General features: G+C 38.7%; 1 protein-coding gene across 4 annotated transcripts in view; it reads left to right on the top strand.

Moving 5' to 3' along the window:
- furina (furin (paired basic amino acid cleaving enzyme) a) overlaps positions 1 to 27,379 on the top strand; it is a 66,144-nt gene that overhangs the window by 13,181 nt on the left and 25,584 nt on the right. For all 4 annotated transcript variants that reach the window (XM_086025237.1, XM_086025238.1, XM_086025236.1 and 1 more), the window contains 2 exons: positions 20,955 to 21,053; positions 25,838 to 25,933. In XM_086025237.1, the coding sequence (XP_085881363.1) occupies positions 20,955 to 21,053; positions 25,838 to 25,933 (195 nt within the window). The remainder of the gene's footprint in view (positions 1 to 20,954; positions 21,054 to 25,837; positions 25,934 to 27,379) is intronic.

Below are 27,379 nucleotides of genomic sequence, written 5' to 3'. Positions count from 1 at the left end.
ATGCACATTTATTGTATTTATTTATACAATATCTTATGTACAATGTGAAAGTATTATAGTTTCGGTAAATTCAAGCAACAAACCCAGCAGAGAAAGACACATATTGAGTTGTAATATTTGTAAATCTCCCAAGAGTTTTTATTAAACCATGACGAAGTGATGTGAGTTAAGATCAAGCCTGGGAAATGTGAATGCTGTCATTGCATACCACATACAGAGTATAACATCAACTTGAATGGTAACATTGCAATGTTGGGCTGATTTCACTGTTGCGGCATTTTAATAACCTTTTACTCAAACTGAAAATCGAATTGAAATCAATCTCTTTTAAGTCATAGAGCAAATGTCAACAGCTTTGGTGCAAGAACAAATAAATATATATATATTTATATACAATTTATTTTTCAATTATATCGCCAAACAAAGAATAAAATCAACCCAGACCCGCAGATCCAAATAAGACATCTAAAGGATTACCTTTAATTTGATCCATCTTAGTGCTGTTGTTTCTAAACATAGGGTGTCTAAGCTAGGTCTCAACATGTGACAGTAAGATGCTTCATGCTTTTTCATTCTACAATTTTTTATTACATTACAGATAGTGTTAAACACACTTCATTCCTTTGTCATACAAATGGTTAAATACCTGAAACGTGCTTCTTTCAATGGTTGGCAGTGTTTCAGTAATCGGATTACCTCTAATAATTTTCCTCTAAATAAACCAATATTGTTCTCCAGGTACTTGCCACCAGTGTAGTAGGTGTCCCAAACACACCAGTTTTTTTTTTTTTTCATGCTAAGGATGGCCTTAAATATTGAAATAGATTTGATTGTTGATAAAATCACATCTTGAGAAATAGTAAATAATAAAGTTGATTCTTTCTCAACCAAATTGTGGCCTCTGAGTGGCATTATTCTGCTCAGTATGACGTTAGCATACAAACAAAAGTTTCCCCAGAGCTGCCAACTGTGAGATATTGTCTGTATTTTGTTACGGAAAATCACTCGATGCCACCTCGTTACGGCCGTGGGACTTGTCTGTTACAGATATTTTAAAGAAAAAAAAAAGGCAGGTTGAAAACAAAAAACATACTTGCGTCATAATTGCCATCGACCGTGTTCGGACAAAATGTCGCAGATGCTGGTGGCTCCGGTGACGTAAAGTACAGTTGGACGTGAGCCGAAAACTACTTGAGTTGAGGCTAACCGCAATTGCCCTGAGTCTTAATCATATCGGAACTCATATCAGCGGCGAGCAACAAGGGCAGCAGCACAAAGTCAAGTGTCATCAACACATTTATATCCATTAATGCGCAGACAACAGCTGTGTGTTAACAACTTTGATTTATCATTGAATAAACACTCTGACACTGCACTGTGTCGTTGCTGTCTCCTTGATACTAGTGGTACTCGTTGGATTACGAACGGCCACCGCTCGTTGAAGTGTAGCTCATAGTAAGTGCTATTTTTAATCATTTAGTTTTTATTTCCTAATAAAAAATAACTACAAATTCGTGAAATGTCCGTCACTAATTTACGCTCGTGTACCAACCAACCTTTAGGATGACCTAAACCTTCACTCATGCACCTTAGTCAACGGTAACTAAAGAACAGATGAAAAAATAACATGCTCATCTGCAGGAGACTTCCGCCAACAGCAAAGAAGTGAACACCCATATTGCCAGGGGTGTTGAGAACCGCATCGCAACTCACTCATTACTCAGCTCTCCCACCGCGCGGTGATGGGAGGGCTTGGATGAAGCAGACTCACACACGGGTCACAGGGCCATAATAAGAGCCAGATGTGTTTAGGGGACATTGAAGTACACAGACAGGCACCTCTTCAGCTTTAAGAACGCGCATGTACGCACAGGCGCGGCGTAGGATGAGGTATTTACGGAATTTCTGTTGGAATGCCAAGTAGCTATCTTTTTTGCTAAGCTCCAATATGGTGCTTATGCAATTCATAGTATTTCATAGAAGTGCACTATACGATTTGAAAAATATAGCAAAGCCTGTAAATGTAGTCCTTCTACAATATACAGAGTAAAGTCTACTCTGCGCATAGAATTGACACCCACTGAAATGCATTTGGAAGAAAAAAAAGAACAATTTTAAGTCAAAAAGTTCTTCAAACAACGCTTATATGGAAAATGGGAGGAAATGTCACTCGCGTACTTGGAGTGGCTTTAATTGCGGGATACGAATGTAGCTGTTTCATTTACACCACGCCACAACATAGGAGAAAAGGGGCTTCTTCGCTGACAAAAATGCATGAACATCGCCAGTCAATCAGGTGGCCGAAGGTTTTGCTAAAACCTTGTCCAATGCTAAATACTGTTGCTATCTCGGGTCAACAGTTGTAAACAAGTAAATACACTTACCAGCTACGCCATCATCCTCGCTCCTCATTCTCCAAGCCTGCTCCTTATAGGCTTTTTTTTTTTTTTGTCTGACATTTTTCCTCCGCACTACCTGTACAGGACAGTGTCTATGTACCATGTGTGTGACGTTGTAAGCACATTCTCAAATCGGGCACAGATTTGCCCCAATCTATGCAAACGGCATTGACTTAATATGTAATCGCGTCGCGAGAATAGCTCCACTCATGTTTGGTTGGACCGCCGTATGGCTCGTACTGTATGCTTGTTTATAGCTAAAATTTTTGTGCGTCAACAATGTGCCTACTTCAATGTTTAGTTCAAACAGCACATCTGGCTGCTGGTTGCATCTGTGATTGGCTGAATGTGCGTAGCCCGGAGTTCCATGGAACTTCCGCCTAGTGGTGAAAGCTGACACGATGACATGATTACAGCGACCGTTCGTGGTCTTAAAGAGATGCTAAAATTAACTAAATGTTTATAAACGGTACATGTATAGTGTAGATTTGTTTAGGTAAATGAAATGGTTTTCAGACATTTTTACCACATCAATCACAAAACTATACGTATGCTATCACTTTGTGAATGTTCGCGGATGTGGAGGCGAAACTTCTGCCTGCCAGCGCAAAAAAAGCTTTCCGCTCACACGACACGCGACAAAGCTACAAATTTGATTAGCTTTCGGGCTCACACATACATGGCAGCACGAAACATCCCAGCAGTGAACAGGATTGTGTGTTACTGTAATATCTTACAGTATTTTGAGAATTCTATCAATGACGTCATTGATCAATCGGCGGATTATGAGTATGACTACAGCCGATCACAGGTTTTTGCATAACGAGCTGATCTGTGTAATGTCTTATGCAAAGTATATTATTATTTACCGTCAACTTATTATCAGTACGTGGTGCCCTTTACTGATGAGCACCTTGAGTCAATTAAAAAAAACAAAACCAGGACTCACAAATGCCATTTAATTATTCAAACTAAATGTTAATTTTCTTAGTATTTGTCCCTTTGGTTCTTTCTATTCAAGTTTCAGAAGGTCCCGAATGTGAACCCTGACAAAGAGCATAAATCTGGGCGGAGGTAACAAACTCATCCCTTCGAGGAAGGAAGCAAATTCACTGGGCTGAACTGAACTGACTCATGTGCCCCAGTGGCTGTGAGATAAGGCAGTTGTTAGGCCGCTTCTTAATGCTAATGAGTTTTGTTATTGCCGTTTAAGATTTTGGCCCTCGCTGACTTTACGCTGGACTGAGAGGAGTACGAAAGGAATGCAGCAAATATCAACTAGAATTCAGAAAACCCCAATCTTTTGGCATTGTACCACCTGATATGGAGTGTGTGGCATGTTGAACAAGGCTTGGAATGACCCAGCCTCTCTCTCACATGTAAGCACATACATCAACAGTCTCCTTGGGGAGGTGGGGCAGTCGTTTGAGGTGCAATTTGAACAGGGCCTCGATCTGATAAGTCTTTTACAATGAAAACAATGAAGTGAATGTTTAAAAGCCTGTGTGAAGCAGCACTTTAGGAGGAATGTACTATTTGGGTGGAGCGTTTTATGATTGCTGAAAATGCTTTTTCCCCCCCTATGTAACATGAATCCTCAACTGTAACATAGGTGATGTTGTGGTACAGTGTAACATAGTTACAGGGTTTAAATTTCAGGTCAGGTGTAGTGCTAATTGTAGGGGGAAAAAGGTTTATGGATAATCTAATAATGTGTTTTATATTTTTGCACTGTACTATGAGGTAAAAAAAAAAAAAGCTATTATCCTGCTGCATAAGACCCCAGTGTCGTTTGGTGATTGCATTCCAGAAACCCGAGCTAAAAGTGAAAATCATGGACTGAAATCCATATAAAGGACAGTTCACAAACAGAAGCAACATATGCATCTGTGAAAGTTGATCACATATTATTATTAGTTGAATGTTCAGTCATCATCTTGTTTCTTCAATCAAGTTAGACTTTATTACACCTTGAATGGATTTTTCATTTCCTCCCAGAATAGCACAGAGTGCTTATTTGTTTTTGAATGTTTGTACAGTAATGTCTTTGGTAACCTGCCAAGTTGACAGGAATGCTTTCTGAATATGCTGGAGGTAGAATTATTTTGCCTAACATCCTTTGAATCTTTTTCTACCTCGGGTTGTTTTATTATCAGTGCAACTGACGTGAAAAGTTCGTCAGGTGAGTTGAGTGTCTTCTCACTGCTATATGAGTGGCCATACTGTAAATTTACTTCCTTAAACACACTGTACGTGACACGTTTTGTAAACATGCGTGTGACTTCACAGATGCAATCCGTTCACATTAGAAGTGGCATTTGTTTTTATAATATGAATAACTACATAAAAAGATCCATTTGAATTGGGCATCATACCCTGCAGTGTGAATGTAGCCTTAATGGATTGCTCGACAGTTTGTGTTCAAATATCTGTTCCAAACTGCAACTATTAATGCTAACGTTAGCATGTAAATGGCATTTTCTATTATGTTAGCATGAAGCTAAACGGACTCGTAAGACTCAGCGATGCAGTTGTTTAAAATACACAATGCGCCATTGTCTTTGGTTTTTGTTTTGTTTTACCATAAACTTCAAAACGAAGTAGAATTAAGCAACTTGAAGCCTCTTTTTTGATGAGTTGTTCACTAATTGCCAAACTGCTTATTGTGAGGCGAGTTGAATTGAGTTCACTGCCAGCATACAGTACTCATATCTCAAGTTTGTGGTCGCATGTCAAAGCAAAAAAATCAGCCAAATGACTTGCATCGCGAAAAACTCCTAATTGGGGTCCCTCGTAGTTCAAGGCAACGGGGTTTACAAAAAAGAAAAACAGCATTAGGATGTGTGTTAGTGTGATGCTGGTGTAGGAAAGAATCATTAAATAATTCCATAGCACCCCACCCCTAGTGTGGCTGCAATATTGAATCCCTCGATGCCTGTTATAGAAAAGAGCCCATCTTCTATATTGTGAGTAATGAGGTTGCTGATAGTGAAGTGCGGCTGATGGAATTGGATGCCTTATTTAGTCCATTTCTAACAGCTGCAGTTTGTTGCCACAGAGTGGTCGGGTTGGGAGGTGCGAGCATTGCCGTTGGGATCATTATTTTATGAATAGTAAATATCATTTAGTGCACATTTCTCACATGGTGGACAGTCTAATTCCCAGAGCTGGGCATCGCCAAAATGCAACAGATTTCCCGTCTGCATATTCAAACGACCCACGTGGTCCGAGTCCGTCGGTCGTCGGCGATAGACAATCGCCGTCGAATGCAGGCGCCGCACGAGCAGACACGCCTCCAAACAAAGAAAAAAAAAATAAAACAAAAACAAGTGACACACACACCCGCGCAAGGTACACAACACTGCTTTATTTTTTATTTTTTCCCTTACTCGACCGTGTGTCAGGAGTGTGGCACCTCCATGTGACGTGGTACAGGTTAAGTCCGATCTTAACGCTTTGGCTGACATATTGTGTTTGACAATGGCTGCAGCACCACACTAGCGCACAGAGACAAGCATGGTAGCGAGTAAAAAAAAAGGAAAAAAAAGAAAAAATCGAATCGAAAATCAGGAACTGAAAATCAGAATCGAATCGGCGCTTGAGTGAATCGTTACATCGCTAGTTAACATTCTGTAGAAAAAGGAATAGTAATGAGTCACAAATCTCAAAAGTGACAGTAATATGTTGAATTACAAAGTGATGCAGAAGTAAAGTGAAATTGAAGTGATGATAACTGCAGCGTAATCTGTGTGTGGAGAGAGAGCAGGTGGTGGAGGCGTATCTACAGTAAAGCATGTTGAATTGAAATAGTGTGTTTAAAACAAAAACAATTTGTATTTTTGAAAGGCTTTATGTATGGATGACGTTAATAAACAATCCGTCTTAATGTTTCTTTTCTGTCTCATCGCAAACCCTTTTTTCTAATATGAAAGAAATTGCTTATGAAAGTTTTGTGTGAGACGTGTTTTCAAGTTTGTGTTATGCAGCAATACTCTTGAGTGAATGTGACATACTTGCATTTATGCCTCCATCAGAGCAAAGCGCCTTTTAATGTTTCTATTTGGACGGTAACGCTAGCATTTTCTTAAACTTTTCAGGGTCATGTTTTTCAGAGTATCATGGATCGCCAAGCGTCTTACTAAAAAAAAAAGAGGCCATCAAGGAGTTCAGAAATATTCAGTCTCACCTTCTTAAATCCTTTGTGAAGAAAAATATTTAATGCTAATAATGTTTTTGCATAAAAAAAAAAAACAATAGACATGAGATAGTTTGTACAAAAATAGGACACATTATTTGTTCCATCTCTGACGCAAGATTGAGTACACCATGGAAGACAGCTACTACACAGTACTAAATGAAATTTTGATTTTTATTAATGTTTTCGGCAGGATACTGTGGTAGGTTTGGTTTGTAAGCCCGACATGCTGCTGTTCCCAGGGCTATCATCCAGTGGTCCAGTGGATTCCATTTGACATACTACCTCATAGTCCTATATGGCCTTATGAAGAGACTCTAGCTCACATGGTTCCCTGAGAGACCATGAGAGCCAACATGCTTGACTTAATTCTGATGCACCTCCAGGAAATATGCAATTACAGTATCTTGGAAATAGCTCAGGCCTGTGCTGTGTTCAGCGTCCACCACGACCTTATACTCTTTCAGAACATGCATTTAACATCCTCCTCTCTCTCTCTCTCTCTCTCTCTCGCTCACGCGCACACACACGTACGCACACACACGTACGCACACACACGTACGCACACACACAGCCCAACTTGGTTGAAACATTTTCAATCCCAGTTTTGGCACCAGGTCAGCTTGATTGTCTATTTTAAGACTGTTCTGTCTTCCTTGTTCAATTTACAAGAAGTAAAACTGGTGCTACTTGTTTCTTAAAGGTCACAGGTTTCATCTGTTTTGTTAACCTCTAGTTACACTGAGATATCGTCACCTTCTTAAAAATAATAGCCCGCCCATGTCATTTTTTTCCTTTTTTTTTTTTTTCAGAAAACATGACAAACTGAACCAAATACTGATTATGTTTAATAATAATTTCATGTCAGGGGTAGACTTGAATGATCGGCAGAATTTTGCCGATTTGAGCAGAGGTGTCCAGCATCAGAAGGAGATTTTTCAGGCCAAAACATATTTTTTGCCCAAATACGACTGGTGCTATTATAGATGACGATAATACATTTACATTTAATTTAATGTTAAAGTACCTTTTGTCTTTCAACCAAGCCAATATCATGATTAACTATTTGTCTTGGAAAAGATATAACGAATCCCTTGTAATATCAATATTAAGTGCTGCTGAATCCTTGTAATCACTCACATAAAGCTTGTGTCTCTGCGGGATAGAGAACGATGTTGATTGTGTTGTCAGACTCAAGGAAATGGCTGCGGTCAGCTTTCTCGAAATTGTCCCAGCCACCATGAAGTCGTGTGGTTTCACATCCAGTGAGCTGAATCCAGCAGCTGTGTTAGAGGTTTAGACTGGACTGCAGGCAGATGTTCCCCTCTGTGAGGTTGCGTCCCCGAAAGGCCGCCCCAGGACATGCACACTATTATGAAAATGAGGGCACACAAAGAATGGGATGCAGCTTTTTGTTGATGTGAAGGAGTTTGAAGCGACTGTTGGGCTGGGTCACCAAGTGAGTGGCATATAGAATTTCTATTTACAAAGGGTGCTTTCGGACCTACTTATTCCAGTCCCACTCAGTTTGTAAATGCCATTAGCATGATAACATGATAACTGCTTACACGCTAAACCAAAGATAGTTTCTAATGAATTTTTCTACAGCAGAGCATGTCAGAAGACAAATCTCAAGTGACAGTTATAAAAATATTTTTGTGCCGATGAAGAGGACTCGGGCCGTGAATCTATATTTTGGGTTTCAGGATGTATTAATTTGATTCTTTTCATAATAAGTTAAATGTTTATAGGGAACTCATGTACATTCAAAAATAGCTGAAAAGATTTCCGATTTTTTTTCAATTTCAGCAAATTTGAACATTATCATCAATAATGTTTTTTTTTTTTTTGTTCCTATTCAACTTTCTTAATGATTCACCTTCAGTTAATCAAGTTGGATGTTTGAGCTGTTCTTAGATTTTGTTCATAAATGGGTTTTCTGGAAACATTGTTCCTTTTTTGGAAAAGTAAAATCCTGGGACAAATAGTTGGCTCATCCAGGTGACTGCCACAACCCAGCCTTTGTTAGTTTCACTTTGACCTGTTTCAAGTGAGATTGAGGAAGCAGTGAAGGAAGACGAGGGCTCGCCATCTCTGTACTCTGAGGACCTGGGCTTTGTCCTTTTACTTTGACAAGCCATCAAGCCGTACACTAGCAGACACTTGCTATGTTGTTTCGTAATGCCCTTCATGAGCATGGGTTCCTTCAAGTTAAATCACGGATAGTTTTGTGTATGTGATTCTTTTATTCTTTTCTCAACGGGCTTGATTTTGTTGTTTTTTGACCACAATCACCAGTGGTCCTCAATAGTGGTCCAATTTGTTGAAAGGCAGTTTGATGCTGCACTTCTCACAGCGTAGTGGGCCGTCGATGAACCCGTTCATTGTGTATGTGCTGTCGCTGCTGCATGGTGCAGCGCAGTGCGGCTGAGTCTGGGTGCTCACCAGGTGGGCACCGTGCATAAAACCTAAGTTGAGTTCGGTGCCTCGGTTCCTTCACTATGTGTTTTGGTTGGGTCGGTACATGTACAGTATACTGAGACCCGTCTCTACGCCACAGAGAGCATGTAACTTTGTCACTCACCATTTTGAACTCTCACTTTGTTTTTTGGAGCAATTGACATATTAATGGCATTTTGCCAGCTGTAGAAAGGGCCTAGAATGCATGAAAATGACATGCTCCTCGTTCGCTACTTAAACAGAAGTGGACAGTGGAAAGTGGCAATTCAAAGGAGAATGGACCACAAAACTTCGTTGATTCTCCCTCCAACCAGCACGAGACCAATGTGCTTGTTAATATGCCAGCTTTGTTCAAGATTTTCCATTTGTAACAGCATTATTAGTTGAAGTATAGGAATTTTAAGGTGAAATTTCCTCAAAATTCAGAGTGAAGAGGTAAGAAAAACAAAGATAAATGTAGTGAAATGGCTTTATCAGGCTGCAAGCAGGACTCTTGTCACATCAATATCTCAACAAAACAACAGAGTGCTCACTCAGTAAAGCGTGGATTTGGGGTAAGCACACCAAGCCATTCTAATGCAGAAATAAAAAAAGAATCCATGAGTGAAACAATGGACTATTTGAAGACAAACACAAAATGGAAGTGAAAGCTAAAAATAGTCAATTCCCTTTCTTTTTATCCAGCTATTTAGTTTATTTTGTTAAAATGGAAATAACATTATTTTAGTTTGTAAACACTCTAAATTCCCCCTTGGTGTGATTGTGAGTGCGAATGTTTGTTTGTCTCTGTGTGCCCTGCGATTGGCTGGCAACCAGTTAAGGGTGAGGGTAAGCGAATTGGATGATGGATGGATGGCTTATTTTTATTATTTATTTATTTTTCATGTAAATGACATTTTATCGTGGTTATTACATTATCCAGGGCTCTAGACAAAATTTTTGCCGCGGTTGCACTAGTGCGGCCAACTTCTTGGTTGCACCAACACAAAAGTTAGTTGCACAAAAATGTTCAACGACATTACATTCAAAGAACCTGTCGAAATTCACCTCCTGAACAATTTATCTACATTTTCATACTTTTAAAATTCTGTCAGGAACATTACAGCAGGACTGCGTGTGGGAGAGTGTTTATAGTTAATAATGCTATAGAGAATAAATCACTCATAAAAGTATTTACTTGGCAGTGACACATTACACTCGCACACACACCCTCACAGATGCACACGCGCATTTTTAATTAAAGGCAGGACCCCAAACATTTTGGTGCTACTGGCAATTTTTATGTGAAGACATCTTCAAGGACCAAAATAAAAACAAATGATTACAAATATCAGTCACCATAATTACACTCCATGGCAATTTGTGTTCCATTAATTACTATTAATGACACAGTGCAGTGCAATAGCATTTGTTATCCATTCATCCATTTTAAGAACCACTTATCTTCACTAGGATCGCGAGTGAGCAACAAAGTTGTTGTTATTTGATGTGTGCACATTATTGGACATAAGAACCTGGAGATGAAACTTCATTTTGTGCCGCTGCCCTTGTTTCTTGCCGCTGATATTGATCTCTTAAGACTAGCAGCCATCGTGGTTAGCCTCAAGTACAGTTGCACTGAAGCATCGAAAATCATAAGCGTGTAGCCAGGTTTCCGTGATTAATAAAATGCAACAGTCTCGAACATAGCGTTTTCCTGGTAGTTGTAGTTCCAGATCACCTATTTTGTGTATTGCGGGTCAGGTGTTGCAGATGTAGAGAGGCTGGCGGCGGAGGGTTGAGTGGCTGCTTCTTTAGCGTAGCCATTAGTCCGGCTCAGCCGCCCCGCTTTTGTCTGCGTTCCCTCCGCTGCCTACGGCGCCTGCCAGACCTGACAAAAAGCCACGGAGATCCCGCTGGTCGCTCTCTCTCGTCCGGGATGTTGTAAGTGCTCTGAAAAGTCGCTACACAACGACTGTAGTTAAAGCTGCAATCCGCCGGATTTGGAGTTTCTAATCGCTTTCTGCCACCTGCGGCCGAAAAATGAAATCAAACACTCCTTTCTTCACGTGCACGTTCTCGTACGAGCCCGACGATATGCTATCGTTACCGGGGAAAATAGGGTGACATTTAGCCGTGGAGTGGATCGTCTTTTATTCATCACAATACTTTTAATTTCATCCATTTTTGGCATTCCTTTCATGCTAAATTTCACCATCCACTTCAATTTCACCCTCGAAAAGCGGGGGAGCTTGAGGTAACTATTAATTGAAAACAACACAATGCATTTCTTTGTAAATGACAGTATCATCACTTCTTACCTTTGGAGTAGAAAGAAAGCCATTTGTGCATCGCTTTTCAAGTCCGATCTCAGTATTCTGCACCGCTCAAATGCAAAACTAATGTTTACCCAAGTTCTTGCCAGGCGTCGGTCATTAGCAAGTTGACTCTTTATTTTTTTTTTCCACTTGTCATAGTTTTCCTTTTTTTTTTTGCCTGGGGCGTGCTTTGTCTGGGGCGTGCTAGATGGCGGTCTCGTCCCAGCATATGTAGAATCCATTATAGCGAAATAATTGGACAATATAGCAATATAAGGGTAATTAAAAAATATACTAACAAGCTTTAGTATCAAATATTAATGTGTCTTTTTGCAAATGAAACTGTCAAAACACTGACGAAGCAACCGGAAGTGTACCGGAATGTACTTTCCATCATCAATAAGTCTTATCATCTTAATGAACGCATTATGGCCCATGTGACATTTTTCTCAAAGTCACACTCTCGAAACGTTGCTCCCGTGCACCTCAGCGACAGCTTCATAGTCCATTAAACTCAGGTGCAGAGGCTTTGGCCTCTCTGCTGTGGATAGAGAGACAAAAGAGCACATTCCTCTTTGGAGAAAGGAGATGGAAATGTTAAAGACAGAAACTTGTAGGGAAATGAAGTGAATTTAGCTTCCTCAAATAGCCCCAGTGGTCCTCCATCAGGGTCAGAGCAACCTGTTTGCTATTCCTGTCCAGTCGTAGTGCTCCATCATTGCTCTAAGGAGAGATAAAATTAGGCTCCAGAGTTAAATCTTATTAACTGTTGTCCCAGTGGCAGTCCCCCTTTGCGCTGTGTTATGTGTGTGCCTGAGAACTAGGGCTAGGAAAAAAAAAAAGTCAACCAACTCAGTTGGCGACCACGAGGGTTGGTCGACACAAAAATGCATGTCGTGAAGTGATTTTCAATATATTTGTGGCACCTGGAGCCAATGTTTGGCCACTTTCATGTTTCCACACGGTCATTTGTTGCTGAGGGACACACTCTTCCACTAACAAAGCTAGAATACAATTATACCTAAGGTTTGTGGTTGTTTTAGACTGAAAAGAGCCACAAATATGGTTTTATGTATTACTACAAAGAGGAGTTGGCGGAGATTGGAGACTTGAACACGGGAATTTGACCCACGTGATGACGAGCCGCAGCGGTGTCTGTGGCTTATTAGAGGTAACAACAACAACACAGCTTTAAATCGGTGATTTTTAGTGAATTAACACTGAACAAAGTTCATCTTGATCACAGTACACTCCATCACTAAATTACGGGGGCCAAGCATCTTCCACTGAATTGTCGTGACTGCCCGATGCGTGTTAAAGCCTCTCCAGCTAACTTAGCTAAGTGCTAGGTGGTGATTGTGTGACGTGATTATTGTGGGAAATAGGAATGAAAAATAAAGAGCATGCAAGAATGACAGAAAATTCTTGGCGTCCACTGCAGGCCATCACTTCACCCAGCAAGAGAGATAACAAAACACCAGACAATGGTTTTGTATGAAAAGTAATCCAGTATACTTTTAAGTGGAAATAGTGTTAATCTATATCACCTTGGAAACCTTTATCGTCATCTGTAAATGCAAGCTCATCACTGTTGAACATTTTGTATAAAAAATAATCAACTGGGCAGTGTGTGCATTGGGATGGCAATTACTCAAGTTATCGCTAGAATAATCGATAGGATAATCGATTCTGAAAAGATTGATTTGTAACAGTCCTACTGAAAAATAATCTTGATTTTCTAGCCATTTGAAAATCCGACAGTGGGGTTTGTTTGTTTGAAGTTTTGAATCTAATCATGGATATACAATTTTGTCCAGTACAGATAGCTTTGCTTGCAGCACTTGGAATCCAGCAGAAGCCCACCCTGGGGTCCACAAAGCAATTTACGTTCACTGAAATGTCAGTGAATTCATTTTAAATATCCTCTGCCTTTCCTTCCTTTGGGGAATTTTAAGGCCACTCTCAAAAAATGCAGTACAGTGAACCCGTTTTATTGCAAGGAATTTGTTTCTGAACCATCTGCAAAATCGCACACATACCATTGTTTACCCCAGTGTTATGAGTCTCAAGCAGGATTTTATTTAAAATATGCATGAATAATTTCCAGTGTTGTGTTATAAGCAGGATTTTATTAAAAAAGGTACTGTATATGAATAATTTCCAGACCGCAGATTAATAAAATAAGATTTGATAATGATGACTCACACAGTCGTCCTTGGTTATCAAAATCTAATTCGTCTAATGCTCCAGAATCACAAATTATGTCCGTGTCCCGGTTTGGAAGTTTCGTACTGGGCTGTTAAAGATAGAAATCTTCCATTATCCCTTGTCATGTCAAACACAATGATACACTTTGTGCCCATGTGACAGGGCTGCCTCACTTGGGATAAACCCAACTTCCTGCCTGACCCTCTTTAATTTCCTCCATCTCCGTTTAGCTTGCCCTCCTTCTTGGACCCTTGCTCTCCACAGCAAGCCCTGAACACACAAAACACACGGACATTAGCACACACACTTTTCCTGACAGGCTAAATGGCAATGAATGCAGTTGATTTCCTCCACTAATGAGGATGAGCTCATTAAGGCATCTGCATGAGAGTCTACAACACGTTTGAATGAGATAATCCCTCAACTGTTAATATGACTCTAATGGGGCAACCTTTGATCTCCAGTGTACTAAACATAAAACGCTGTTTCCGACTCTGTTTGGCAGACAATTATGGTTGGGCCCATTAATGATGTATTTTTTGTTAAGTCACACGAAACACATTGTAAAACCTAAACTTGGTTTCTGTACAATATTGCTCCTCTTAATTCTTTGAATTTGAATGTATAATTTAAGTAGATCAGAACAAGCGCAGCCATTGCGTGGTCTGCATTCTCTTGGTAGTATGTTCATGTAATCTGTAAATAATGTATATCAAATCACAGCATAATTATATAATCTTTTAAAGTCTAATTTCATTGTTTTGGGATATGAGGATTTATGTATTTAATTCTTTACACAAACTTGTTTTACAGCCATTCAGATGTCACTTTTCAATATGAAGTAATTTATTAAAAATGAGACCAGCCCTTTAACTGACCCAATTTTAATAACTCTTGGACCAAATGAGGTGCCTGAATTGTCTTACTAAAATTAAATAACTGGAAATTTTAATGGAATTATCATTCATCTTCCTTTTGTGTGTGAGAAGGAGTGGGGACACTTGAACAGCCATGTTAGTAACACTCATGAGACATGAATAGCTTGAACAAGTCATTGGCCTCGTTGCTGTTATGTAAGAGGGAATAATGAAGTGCATGAGAATGATTCCCTTTGCAAACCAAAAAAAAGTTTTTGAAATTATGATTTTTTTTTTTTACAACCTTGAATTTTGGTAAGAAGGGCATACCTGAACTGAATAAAAACATAAACCCAACATTTTAGTTGTGCTCCCGATTTTCATTAGCTGAGCTCAATGATCTAAGGATATTTCTACAAAAAGACCATTTCTCTCGAATATTGTTCACAAATTGGATGAAATCGGTGTTAGTGAGCACTTCTCCATTGTGACACAATCCATCCACAACAGATGTACTATCAAGGTTCTGATTAGGCCGTATGATTCTCGCTGCACAATTTAGAGTGCCCTTTATTGTGGGCAGCCTAAGACACGCCTGTGCAATTTTCCTGCTATCTGTATAATCAGCAAAATGATACGTTACACCAGTGAGGGTGATGGATTATCTCGGCCAAGGAGAAGTGCTCGCTAACACAGATTTAAAACAGATTTGTGAACTGTTTTTGAAAGAAATAGACCTTTTGTTTTCATAGAAAAGTCTAAGATCTTTGAGGCGTTGTAATCGTATTTTTGTTCCGTCAGTATGTGTAGATGTTGTCTTTTACTGCCTGCATCATCCAACTTCTCCCTCATAAATACCTTGCTGTGAGGCGGGTTTTCGTCGACCTGTGAGGTGACAGTACTGCAGCAGTTCTGCCATAACTCTGTAAAATTTTTCACCCTCATCAACTCCACAAAGATAAGGGCTGCCAATGTGGACAAGACCAATTTGCTGATGCACACACAACTATTGGCCGCTAAAACTCATGTTTAGATGATTTAATGTTTGCATAAGTAAGTCAGGGATTTTTGTTTCATTCTTGTCACATTGTGGCTTATAAAATGCCGTGGTTTATGTTGTTAGTCATGTATGTTAGTAGCTAGCTGTGGACTAAGAATTTCTCAGTTTACCAATTTGTTAGTTTGTCATTATTTGGAGCTGAACTAATACTGTAATCGCCAAACCATCGCTCCATCATCGTTATATTAACTGCGCTTCTGGTGGAGTCGCGATGGGCGTACGAGTCACTATTCGTTCAGTTATGATCCAGTGAGCATTTGCTAATCTTATTTAAATTTGTTTCGTTACTATTCTAATCGCCGGTGTTTCCTTCAGTCGTCAGCGAAACGGGAGTCTGTCACCGACCCGGATAGTGATGATTCTAGTGACGGACAAAGACTCGCATCCGTTGGTGCTTAATCCATCCGTTTTTCGAGGTTTCCCGTCATTTTGTCATTTGCCAGCAAAACGGGTGTGCGTCAGTAACCGAGTAACGGACCTTCCGTCAGTACTGATGGAATGCCCACCGCTGCCAGTAAAAATAGATAACATTTCAAAATGTTAGTAATACAGTTTTGAATTTTAAAGTTTCTCTCTTGTTCTTGTTGTTCTTTAGAGAGCGAGTCAGAGAGATATGTTTACCCCCTTCGTGTCCAAAATATAGTACAAATAAATACATCATGTCTCATTCTAAGTGTATCATTGAACATAAACAATAATGGCGTATAGATGAAGAAACCACAACCACCTGTCTTTTCACTTATTCCTGCAATGTATGGAAAACGAGATTATCCATAAAACCCACGTTTGCCTGACTTCCTCCAGTGGTACGCATACCTCGATCTGGAGCCTCAAACAGGAATGGCTAACAACAGAATAAAAAAACTTGAATTCCAAAAGTTGCTAAAGCATTGATTTAAAAATTCGCTTAGTACTTGAATATACAAGGTTGAATTTAAAGAGATAGAGCAATGTAAATTGTCAGCTTTAATCAAATCATCTTGAAATCGTATACCGATTGCACTTCCATTAAAAATAGTACTAATCTTGCTTGTACAAAGTAGCGTGCTGCAAAATAAGATGCTTTGATTTTTGTTTGGCTCGCTTGTTTATTGATCAACAATCTGGTCATTGTGTCGAATACAGTAATTTAGTTTGATTAAGGTTAATTTAAAAGCCGCTAATGAGTTAGATTGCTTTAATACAATCCCACCCCCTTGTAGTTGCTATATATCACCGTTGTCTGTTATTTTGAATCAATTGTCCAATCCTGTCTTAATCCACTTTGTTCTCACAACAAAAGTTTATATTTCAATCAAGTTCTCTTCTGTATGCTTGATGCTACACTGTTGTGTGTATGCTAAGAATTTAAGACTGAATGACACTCGAGGCATGTGACCAGTGCTTTGTGAAAATGGAAGCGTTGTTGATAAAAAAAGGAGATTGATTTCAACTTTTAATGGTGCTTTTAAATCAGTTTGTCCTAATAGATGTGTTTCACTGTCACTTGAGCGTAGCTTCTCTAGACATACTGCATTACAAAAATGGTTACATAACCATCCAGTATCTACACATCGTATCCTGTATTGCAGCCCATATAAACTGTCATTTGGCAAGGAGTGTCTTAAGCCCTCACATAGAATGTCTGTTTACAGGCGTCTGATTGACTGAAACAGTCACGCTTCTGTTCTGTTCTGTTCACCCCATGGACAATAGTGAAAGTCCAAATGTAACCTATTTGGTGTGTGTGAGTTAGTTAGAGAGAAGCCACAGAACCTCAAAGAAAACATGCAATTTTACACAAATTATACGCACTAAAAATAATGAATGAGAATAGACAATTTGCTAGGTGAAACCAAATGTTTTATGAGGCAACCAATGAGGCGCGAACATAAAATGACTATTGCATAATTATGTAGTTTGATAAAAATGACTACAAACCTAAAAGCCTGCAAACCTATCTTGCCCTACTTGCTCTTTACTTCTTTTGTTCCAGCTTCATTTTATGCACAACTATTCTTGGAGCGCAAAAAAAGTCTCATTTTCTCAATTAATCACAAGTCACTGAGGCACAAACAAAATATGGTAATGCTCTACATTCTCTACGCTTGAATAAACGATGACTGTTTCCAAAGCAATGTAGTAAAATACGCCACGGGTCGTTGCTCTAGTTAAACTGCACTAATGGTCTCCCGTCCATGGAATTAACCAAAATCCACAAGGTGCAACCCATGAGTCCCATTTTCATAGCACTATAATGCATCCCTATAAAACCCCTCCCCCCCATTTATCTTTGAACGGTGTTTTGGTTTTTGTAAAACATAATTGTGTAAACATAGATAGCAGCCGAGACGGATTATGGATTCTCATAAGGTGCATTTGTTTAGCAGAGACTACACAAAAATAAACAAAAAACGTAAATTTTGATGAATTCAATGGAATAATGCCTCTGTTCAGTAATGCGCTACTCAGAGAGACCCCGATAAGCCTTTTCTGCTCTTATCTGTGACCAGCTTACTGAGCTTGTAATGGTCACTCAAATTCTGAATCCACATTTTCCAGCTGTCGTAAATGGCCTTCCTTGCCAAGTGGAAAGTAGTTAAAACCTCTGAAACAATGTGGTTTGAGTTAAATGGCAGAAATCATTACCCCTTAAGCGTCTGTACTGATTGCCAGATGATGTTTGGGCTGCAGTGCTGGAATGGACATCCTTGAGTGTAATGTGGCAAGTGTGCATGTGTGAATATTTTGGTAACAGTTGAGTTGTTCTTAATGAGAGGCGACCTCTGGAACACATGCATAAATTGTCGTGTTAATGTGGGTTTGTGTGTTTCCCTAGAAACACGTTGCTCCTGAGAATGTTGTTTTTCTTCTTGTGTAAAGCACAATGGTGCTAATTTTCCAACAAAGTTGATACATACCAACATAAAATGCACTTTTTTTTTGTAATGTAAATTGTATGACACACAGCCTAATTTGTTCAAATTGGAAACTCTCTTTGGTTGATTTATTTTTTTAACTGCTCTCAAGCTACATTTTAGATGTCTGAAATACTCCAAAATAGGTTATTGTTGTTGCCAAACAAAATACAAGCAAGACACACAGCAATACAATTAATATGGCCACAATTTTAGAACACTCCATCTGCAACTGTTTTTGTTTGCCACATTCCCTTTGTCTTTGAAGTCATGAGCTCAATGGATAAATTGATTACTTCATTGTTCCTTGATACCACTTAATGGACCTCACCCACCCTCCGTGCATATCTTTGATCAGTCCCACCTCGCACAATCTTATCTCGGCCAACACAATAGAGTATTTGCTCCTCTTTTCTTGGCTCGGCTAATGCCTTTTCACTGTGAGCACTTTTCCACTTTCATACCTCTACCTTCCTTCCTTTGAGCTTGTTCTTTAATGGGTTTGTATACACATACAACTCACAGACATACCGTGTCCTTGATGTGTGATTATGGCTAGCACAGAGCTGGATCTCACTGTTTAAAGTGTACCATCCCTCTTGGTTTTGTGCAGGGGCTTTATGCGTCATGCTGGCTGCATTTGATGTATTTAGTTTGATTTAAACAAGATTCAGGCATGACTTGTGCTTTTTTTTAGGATGGAAGAAGTGCTTGTAGTAGCTAGTAGTGATATATGATCGTGAGATATATATATATATATATGTATATATATGTATATATATATATATATATATATATATATATATATATATATATATATATATATATATATATATATATATAATGAGCTGCACCTATCTACGTTGAAAACTTTTATATTTACTGCATTTACAGAACGATTATGAACTGTAAATGTACATGTATGTACCTGAGCAGACTCTTTCCTAACAGTGCCTTTTAACACTGCAGCAACGTTGCTGATTAAAACGGAACAGAACCAAGAGAAAATAAACAGTACTTATCGTCATTTCACTGCCGGCTGCCGCTCCAGTTAGTCAGCTAATGTCCACCAGACTCCACCATCTATTGTTCTACGACATTCTACATATGCACCCGTCTTGTTTTATGTTAATAAAGTCAGCCAATCCAACACACAATGTGCTGCCAACTGTACTAAATCAACAATAGCATTTCACATCGAAACAACAGAAGTAACATGAGCCAATCGCATTCATGTGCACAACAGCCTATGACACATCTAAGTATTTAAGTTAAAGCCAAGTTGTCATTACAATACATATATACACTTTTTGTGACGAAAAAACCCCACATACAATAACAGTTACAATTATTGCTAACTACTGTATATTAAAACTGTTTTTATAATGAAAAAAATACAGTAACTTTAAAAAGTCTTTATGAAATTGTATACACTTTTTAGGCATTGAAATCTTTGAATGTTCAACAGCATATTGTAACGAATTGGGTTATCTGTGTTATGGTTGGATTTGTGTGTTGCGGAGTTGTGATGTTTGCATCATAAACGCATCGTACGGCAAGCGAGTGGAGCAGCGGAGAAAGAAGAGCGCGAGCAGTTGTACTTGGATTAATAAAAACGTGATAATTAAACTACGTCTGACGGCGTGTTCCTGGAAGACGCTACAATATGATAAATCTCGCTATTTAAGTTTGACGTTTTTGCTCCCTCGTCTAAGAAACATTCACAGTCGCATGATGCCGTGCATGTTAGACGTGGTACCCGCCGCCCATCTCATGTAGCAATATCGGCACACAACTTTCGGACTCAACCACGTACCTTTCCCCATCTGCGATTTTAACAGGACAGCTAGAATGTTCCCAAACAGGAGACCGCAGTGTACGGGGGGACACTTTTTTGAGCTCTGGCTCTTTTCTAGCTCTCACTTTTGTGCCGCCACTCTCCTCTCCCGCATGCAACACTCAATAGCGCCCGTGCATTATTGCGAATCACTGGCTTAGGGACACAAGGTCAACTCTGTTTAAAATTTGCTGTTGACCAGTGTTTTCAGAAAAAAATTGCAATAAACTTAAATGCAATTAATCGATGGAATAATTCATTCTGAATCTCTAAATGTTATTAATTCCTGCCTCTTAATCAACAGTGCCTCTGCTGGTTGCAGCCAAGTCATGCACTCCTTTTATCCAATTAAATGATTTAAACCTGTATCCTACTGACGGGCGAACATTAGCAAGTGTTGGCGAAGGTAGCGTATGTTATTTTTTGAACATTTTCAAAATTTCCTTGCAACAAGAAAAAACAGTAAAACTGTTGGCGAATGTCTGGAGAACGTTTGGCTAAGGTCTGCGACCTTAAATCCTGTTGAGAACTCAACATACGCTACCTTCGCCAACAGTCACAAATGTTCGCCCCTCAGTGAGATGTGGGCATTATCGATTATTATCCCTGGGTGGCAAATCAGGATAGAAAATGAATGGAGTTTCATGCTCAACCCTAGTGGCAATTTATTGTACTCCTCTTGTATAACTGCATGTTTTGGTTTGTTTTTAGTCTGAACTTAACTACAATGTAATTGTATTCCAGGTTTTTGGTGACTATTATCACTTCAAGCATCGTACAGTGGCGAAGCGATCGGTGTCTGATCATAGGAGCACACATGTCCGTCTACTTAAAGATCCCAAGGTAAGAGATTTAAAATTGTGAGTCTTATTTTTTATTTTTTTGTATTTGTGAGAAGAAACACTGAGCTTACAGACTGAAATGGGGATCATGATGAAGTAGTTGAGAGGGAATGGGCATTATTTTCACTAATTAATGGGAGGAAGATTGCTATTATTATTATTATTTGTTAATATTATTATTTTTTTAATATTGTTTATTACATATCACATTTGGTTAAACACACCTCTCATCTAGACTGATAACCCAAGGGTTAGTTCACAGCCCTTATTAAGGTTAATATACTGTAAGTAGAGGTAAAACACAGCTATTCGGGCAAAAGCATATCCTTTGGCTTATACTGTGTTGTTTCAAATGTCTGAAATGCCTCAGCTTCCAGATAAGCTGTTGTTATAAGAGTGATGGAATCCAAACTGGCTCTTCCCTGAGGAGACCTACAAGTCATAAACACTCCTCAGGAGACCTCTGAAAGTCAGTGCAGTTCACTCTTCTTGACTGATGTTAATGGAAAATTCACATTTCTATATTTTCCAGTAGTCTTGCAAGTCAGTTTGAGGTTAGCTTGAAAATGAGCCTGTGCCCTGCTCCAATGGGAGAGACAAGTGAGAATCTGTGTGAAATTAATATTGATAGCAATGACATTAAGAAGCATTTTGAAGCTAGAGTTAGCTAGAGTTAGGCTCTGTGAAAGAGCCTAAAACTTTTTTAATCATTTTAAATTGAATTACCAAAATAACTAAACGGAACAAAGCCAAGACATCCATAATAACAGTAGCACATAGTTTTGTTTGCTGATTGAGACCGTCACAGTAACTGTGAATATTTAACCAATCACACTTTTTTTTGCACAGGTTAGATCAAATTATGATCCAGCAAATGCATGAAATGAGTAAAGTTTTAGATTTTCCATTCGTGAGTCCGAAATTAGTTTTGAGTGACTGATTTTTTTATTGGTGTGTGGTTGGGTACATTTTAACAGGTAATGATGCAAAGAAAGTGGCGAGTAATTACAAGACGTTTAATTTACAACAATGTATATACCACAATATTGAGGTTGAGGCTTGAGGCCATCTTCCTCTTGCACACACGCAGAGGCGTTTCTCACATGTCAGTAGACAGGTGCCTTTGCGTGTATGTATACTTGCCTTTCAGTTGGTTGGTGAATGGCATTTTTTTTGTTGTTGTTTCTTTTTAATACCAGTGTTTAAAAAAAAATGGTATTAGGCTCTTTTTGACGCCGAAAAATCATGGTACGGTACTGGTACCACTATCCTGTGCAACACTAATACAGAATATACTCAGTTCAAGTATAAAGTGCCTAAACTTGTTCTAGTATAAAGTGCCTAACTTGGCCCACTTCCCTCCCTCATACTCAACATGACAAGCCGAGATGTACCCCCTAATCTTTAACTTCTATTCAAAAGCTGTGATGAGCTAAAATCCAAAGCGATGCGCCGCCACCATCTACAGGAATCTCTTAGTCCTGACAGTGATTTATAAATGTGAAATTCACAGTCAAGCTAGGTGAGGCCCTCTTCCACACCTACCCAGCAATTAAAAATTGTACTTGGCAGTGGCAGTAAACGCTTGGATTCCAGTTGATTAACGTAAATGTCCAAAGCCGTGAACGAGTTACTGAGACCAGGGCAAATCATTGTTGACCAGTCAATGGACAGCCTTGTATTTAGCACTACTATGCGCAACTTTACCATGGGTAGTTGGTAAGAGTCAGATATTATGGGACTGTTTTAACGCTCGCAGCTATTGAATAGTTTTTTAGAACAGAGTGCATCTTTTTTAGGTGTGAAATAATGCAGAATTTTGGACATTCTCTGAAATGGACTGTCTCGCTGCCGTTATGGCAACATATTTCTTTTTGGTAAGCAAATTATTTGATTAATTTCTTCATGCTGAATGCATACACTATCAAAGGAAAACTAATCTGTACTACTTTGTAAAAGAAAGCCTCTATATCACTTTCAATGAGGAGAAAGTAGTTTCACTGCTGTGGCTAGGATTTCTGAGAAACGGGCTTTTGAAGGAAGTTGAATGTGGCTGTGTCACACTGCCTGCAAAAGCAGCTTTAAAGTCAATATTGCTTTTTTTCCTTAAACAGAAATCCAGTAAAAGCCAGCAGAGAGAAATTGCTCACTTAACCATCCTTTAGTCCACCTTTTCCCCATTTTAAATCTCCCTTTGTTAAAATAAAATAACATCACAGTGCATTGTGAGTTTAACTTCATTATTTTGCCCTCATCTCATTTCTGTAGGGCATATCGATATACCGTATTTTCCGGACTATACGTCGCTCCGGAGTACAAGTCGGCCATAAAATGCATAATACAGAAGAAAAAAACATATATAAGTCGCACTGGAGTATAAATCAATAATCCCCAACCGCCCCTCGACCCCCTCTCGGAATCCAAGTTGTCTCTGTCACGTAACGCATTTAAATGTGTCCATGTATATCAAATTAATAAAATTGTGCGCTTAGTACACATCATTTCCACCGAGCTACGATGGTAACATTTAGCTAACATCCACACATGTAGCATTACAAGAAAGTTACGGTAAGATAACTTTAACTCACCAAAACGGTCGTAGATCGATTAAATTAGTCTTTAATCGCCGACCATGTAGAATGTTTCCAAGTCTGCAAAAGTATTTTTGTATTTGGTCGTAATTATCAGTTTTCTCCTCTGCTCTCGTGCATGCGTGTGTGTGTGTGGCTGGCTGATGATGCAAGATCATGCACTGCCAGGCACGGCCCCTTTTAAAGGAACAGTACACTATTTTGTATAGATGGATTGATAGACAGTCAAATTGTCTTTTTATTATACTATTTTAATTACTTATTTAACACAATATTAGATTTTAACCGTTTAAATGATTCATGCATTTTAATAGCTTTTAGGATTTATCTTTATGTCCTTTATGTGGGTTAAAATAACATGTAAAATGATATACAGATATGATATATGTGTTAATAATTTCACACATAAGTCGTTCCGGAGTATAAGTCGCACCCTCGGCCAAACTATGAAAAAAAAAAAAACGCGACGTATAGTCCGGAAAATACGGAACGTGTGTGTATCCTATCGATATACGACATGTGTCAGTGTCTCTTGGAAATGGTAGTAGCAATCTCTCTGTTGAGTGCTGTTACTACACATCAATCACCATTTGACAGAGGGACAGTCTGTGTAGCTTTAACACTAGACACGAGCAATACATCAGCTTGGCTTTGGAAGTTACTATCTTATTGAAACCTGCTCAATGTACAAGGACATTAAAACACTTTATCTGCAGGTTTCCACAGCTGAACTGTGCCTTGCCATCAGCATCCGAGAAAGGAGAAAATAAATCTCAGTGGAAACATCTCCTCCACTCAGACTGTGACACTAACATAAACCTCAGTGCGATTAAAACAAATTATTTCATTATTGCATTACATGATGTTATCAGAGAATTAACAGCACATCAGTGTAGAACAGCGGTCTTAAATCCTGTTCCTTGAGGGCCGGTTTCCTGGATGTTTTCCATCTCTCCCTGCTGCAACACACCTGATTTAAACGATCAGGATCATTATCCAGCTTCTGCAGTCCTTGCTGATTATCAGATCATTTGACAGGTTTATTTTGTTACTTTTAACTCTTTGACACATTGCTTGCAGCAGACTGGATTGCTGTGTGTTGTATAAAGCTGCGTTCAGATTGCGGGCATATCTGATTCAAATGAGTGCTGGGCGATATGGAAAAAGTTTTCTATCGCGATATAGGCCATTTTGTATCACAATAACGATATACCACGATATATTTTAAGTTATTCTATAAAAAATATGCAACATAGTATGACCGCTTAGTGCTTATCTTTCTCACTTAATTTTGAAGTGACATTAAACAGACCTACAGTATTTCCTCTGATGTGCATCCAGTAGTGCTGCTATATACAATTATCAGATGTAAACTGAAGCAAGTAGGCAAGCCTACATATTTTTGCACAAATGTGGACATCAATCTAAATAAGAGGCATAAAAAATATGCTTCTGACAGAAATTGATAAAAACAAATAATAATGAAAAATCAGCTCTACTGTAAGGTAATTTTGAGAACATTTATTGTTTATTTATCCTCTCAAAAGTCCAAAATTTAAAAATGCTAATACGTGTTATTGGTATCGGAATCAGCCGATGTCACTCATGGATGATAGGAATTGACAGCATAAAACCCTGATCAAAACACCCTTAGTAAAAAAAGATTTTGCGTAAAAATGAAATTAAGTGAAATTTATTGTGTGCTCAGGAAATATTTTTGTTTTTGAACACATTACGACAATTGCCAAACATAATGGCATTATCATTCTTGGTACTTTGTATTGGCGAGAACACAAACATAAAGTACTCGTACTCAGTCTGGAAAAAAAGTGGTTTCAGTCAATCCGTTGTTACAGTTACTGATTTTTGTGCGTCTGGTGTGCATACACATTTTTCCATCCTTACGTCGTGACTCTACATTTAAAATGTCTAATCTTTAATTTCCTAGTGTTAACTCAATAATGCTTCATACATTTTATTTAGTCTCTTGCTACTTTGTAATTCATCAGCATGGCAGCCACAATCCCTCTTTGCCTCTAATCCCACTGTAAACTGTCATCACACTGAGGATATCGATTAAATAATTTGACATCACCCACATGGCTGGCACATTCTTTTTTCTGACTCGGTTTCCTTGATACTAATGTTGACCGACATCTCACTGTTGTTTTTGTCTGCTCATTTCTGTGTTTAGGTGACCTGGGCAGAGCAACAGGTGGTCAAACGTAGGAAAAAAAGGGATACCTACGTAGTACCGAATGATCCAAATTTCAAGGACCAGTGGTACTTGGTGAGTTGAAGTTGTACTAAGCTTGGATCCAGTAAAACTAACTGCATGTGTGTGTGTTTCTGGGTTCTTGAATTTGTCACTGCACACCGGTTGAGCTTTTTATTCACTCAGTCAATACCGACAATTGAATGTGGAAATGTGATTGTTCCCATGATTGTGAATATAATGCTGTGTGAATCTACAAGGATGCAATTTTGCAGTTAAAACAAAGGGGCTTCTGTCTAGTCTTTGTGCTTTAAATCCACATATCAGTATCACAAGAGAGGTGCAACGATTAATGGACAACTAATCAGTTAACCGTTTGGATACCTTAGTTAATTGAAAATTGTCCAAATCTTCAGAATTTCAGCTTCTCACCTGTAAATATTTGCTTATTTCCGCAGCCCTCCATGAAAACAGACCGATTATCTTTGTGTTGACTCAAAATCAAACATTTGTTTTAACTTCAGAAAACAACAATTTTACCTGTTTTGCGACGGACAAAAGCAGTAACTAAATCATAGTTGATTTTGCTGTGCATTTTCTGCACTGTCAATTTGAAATGATGTCCTGTTTTTTGATAAAGGGATGGAAATGAAAGGATTTGATAATTGATTATTAATAGTTGATTGCAGCCCTAATCACAATAGAGACAAAATTAATCCTGAATCTCAAGGTTGATTTGTTTCACTGAATTTCAGTCAAATGCCAGCCTGCTAAAAGCATCACTAACTACTCCTACTGCGAAGGTGCTTCAAATGCAAATACATGTTGATTGACTGTGATGCAACAAAAGGCACTTGGTGGTTGTCAAATGGCCTCATACTATTAAAATAAATGTTCACTACAGTTGAATGGATGGTGTCTTGTTAAACTTCAATAATGATACAAAGAAGTGTGATGAATTATGAATTATATGTGGATGTAATTTGCGTGGGAACATTTTTTTTAATATTTGAATATGACAGCACAAGGTTGAAAAACTTCTTAAATGGCAAGAGTCATCCTTTGCTTTTGTCGAATCCCTTTCACCGCTGGGATCAGCTTTGCTTTGATGAAAATGTATACATGCACTTTTCAACATGGCTCCAAAAGAGTTCTGTGCCTCTTCTACTGCTGTCTGTTCAATTTCCTTTATTCATCATGTGTGGGGAGGCCAGCCATTTTTTTATTTACTTAACTGAATAGATCAGAAGAGGCAAAGCCGAGTGATGACACAATAATGTCTCTATTGAACTCTAGAACGACTGTATTGCTTTTAAAGACTATAGTCGCCAGTTCTATACTATGGGATAATAGCGCTGACCATGGTTTGTTGGTGTCTCACTGATAGATTTCCATCACTTTTGTCCTGAAATTTGTTTTTCAATTACTTTTCCATATTGGGCATTTTCAAAGCTGCATTTTGTGGTTACTTGGGTTGTGATAGACATATAAAAGAAGAAATCAGGAAACCACAAAATACTT

Source organism: Filicampus tigris, chromosome 3 (assembly GCF_054856515.1).
Source record: "Filicampus tigris isolate MCC_2025a chromosome 3, RoL_Ftig_1.0, whole genome shotgun sequence".
Classification (NCBI taxonomy): Eukaryota; Metazoa; Chordata; class Actinopteri; order Syngnathiformes; family Syngnathidae; genus Filicampus; species Filicampus tigris.
Note: the sequence above shows the minus strand (reverse complement) of the source record. Positions and strands in the feature narration are given on the sequence as shown.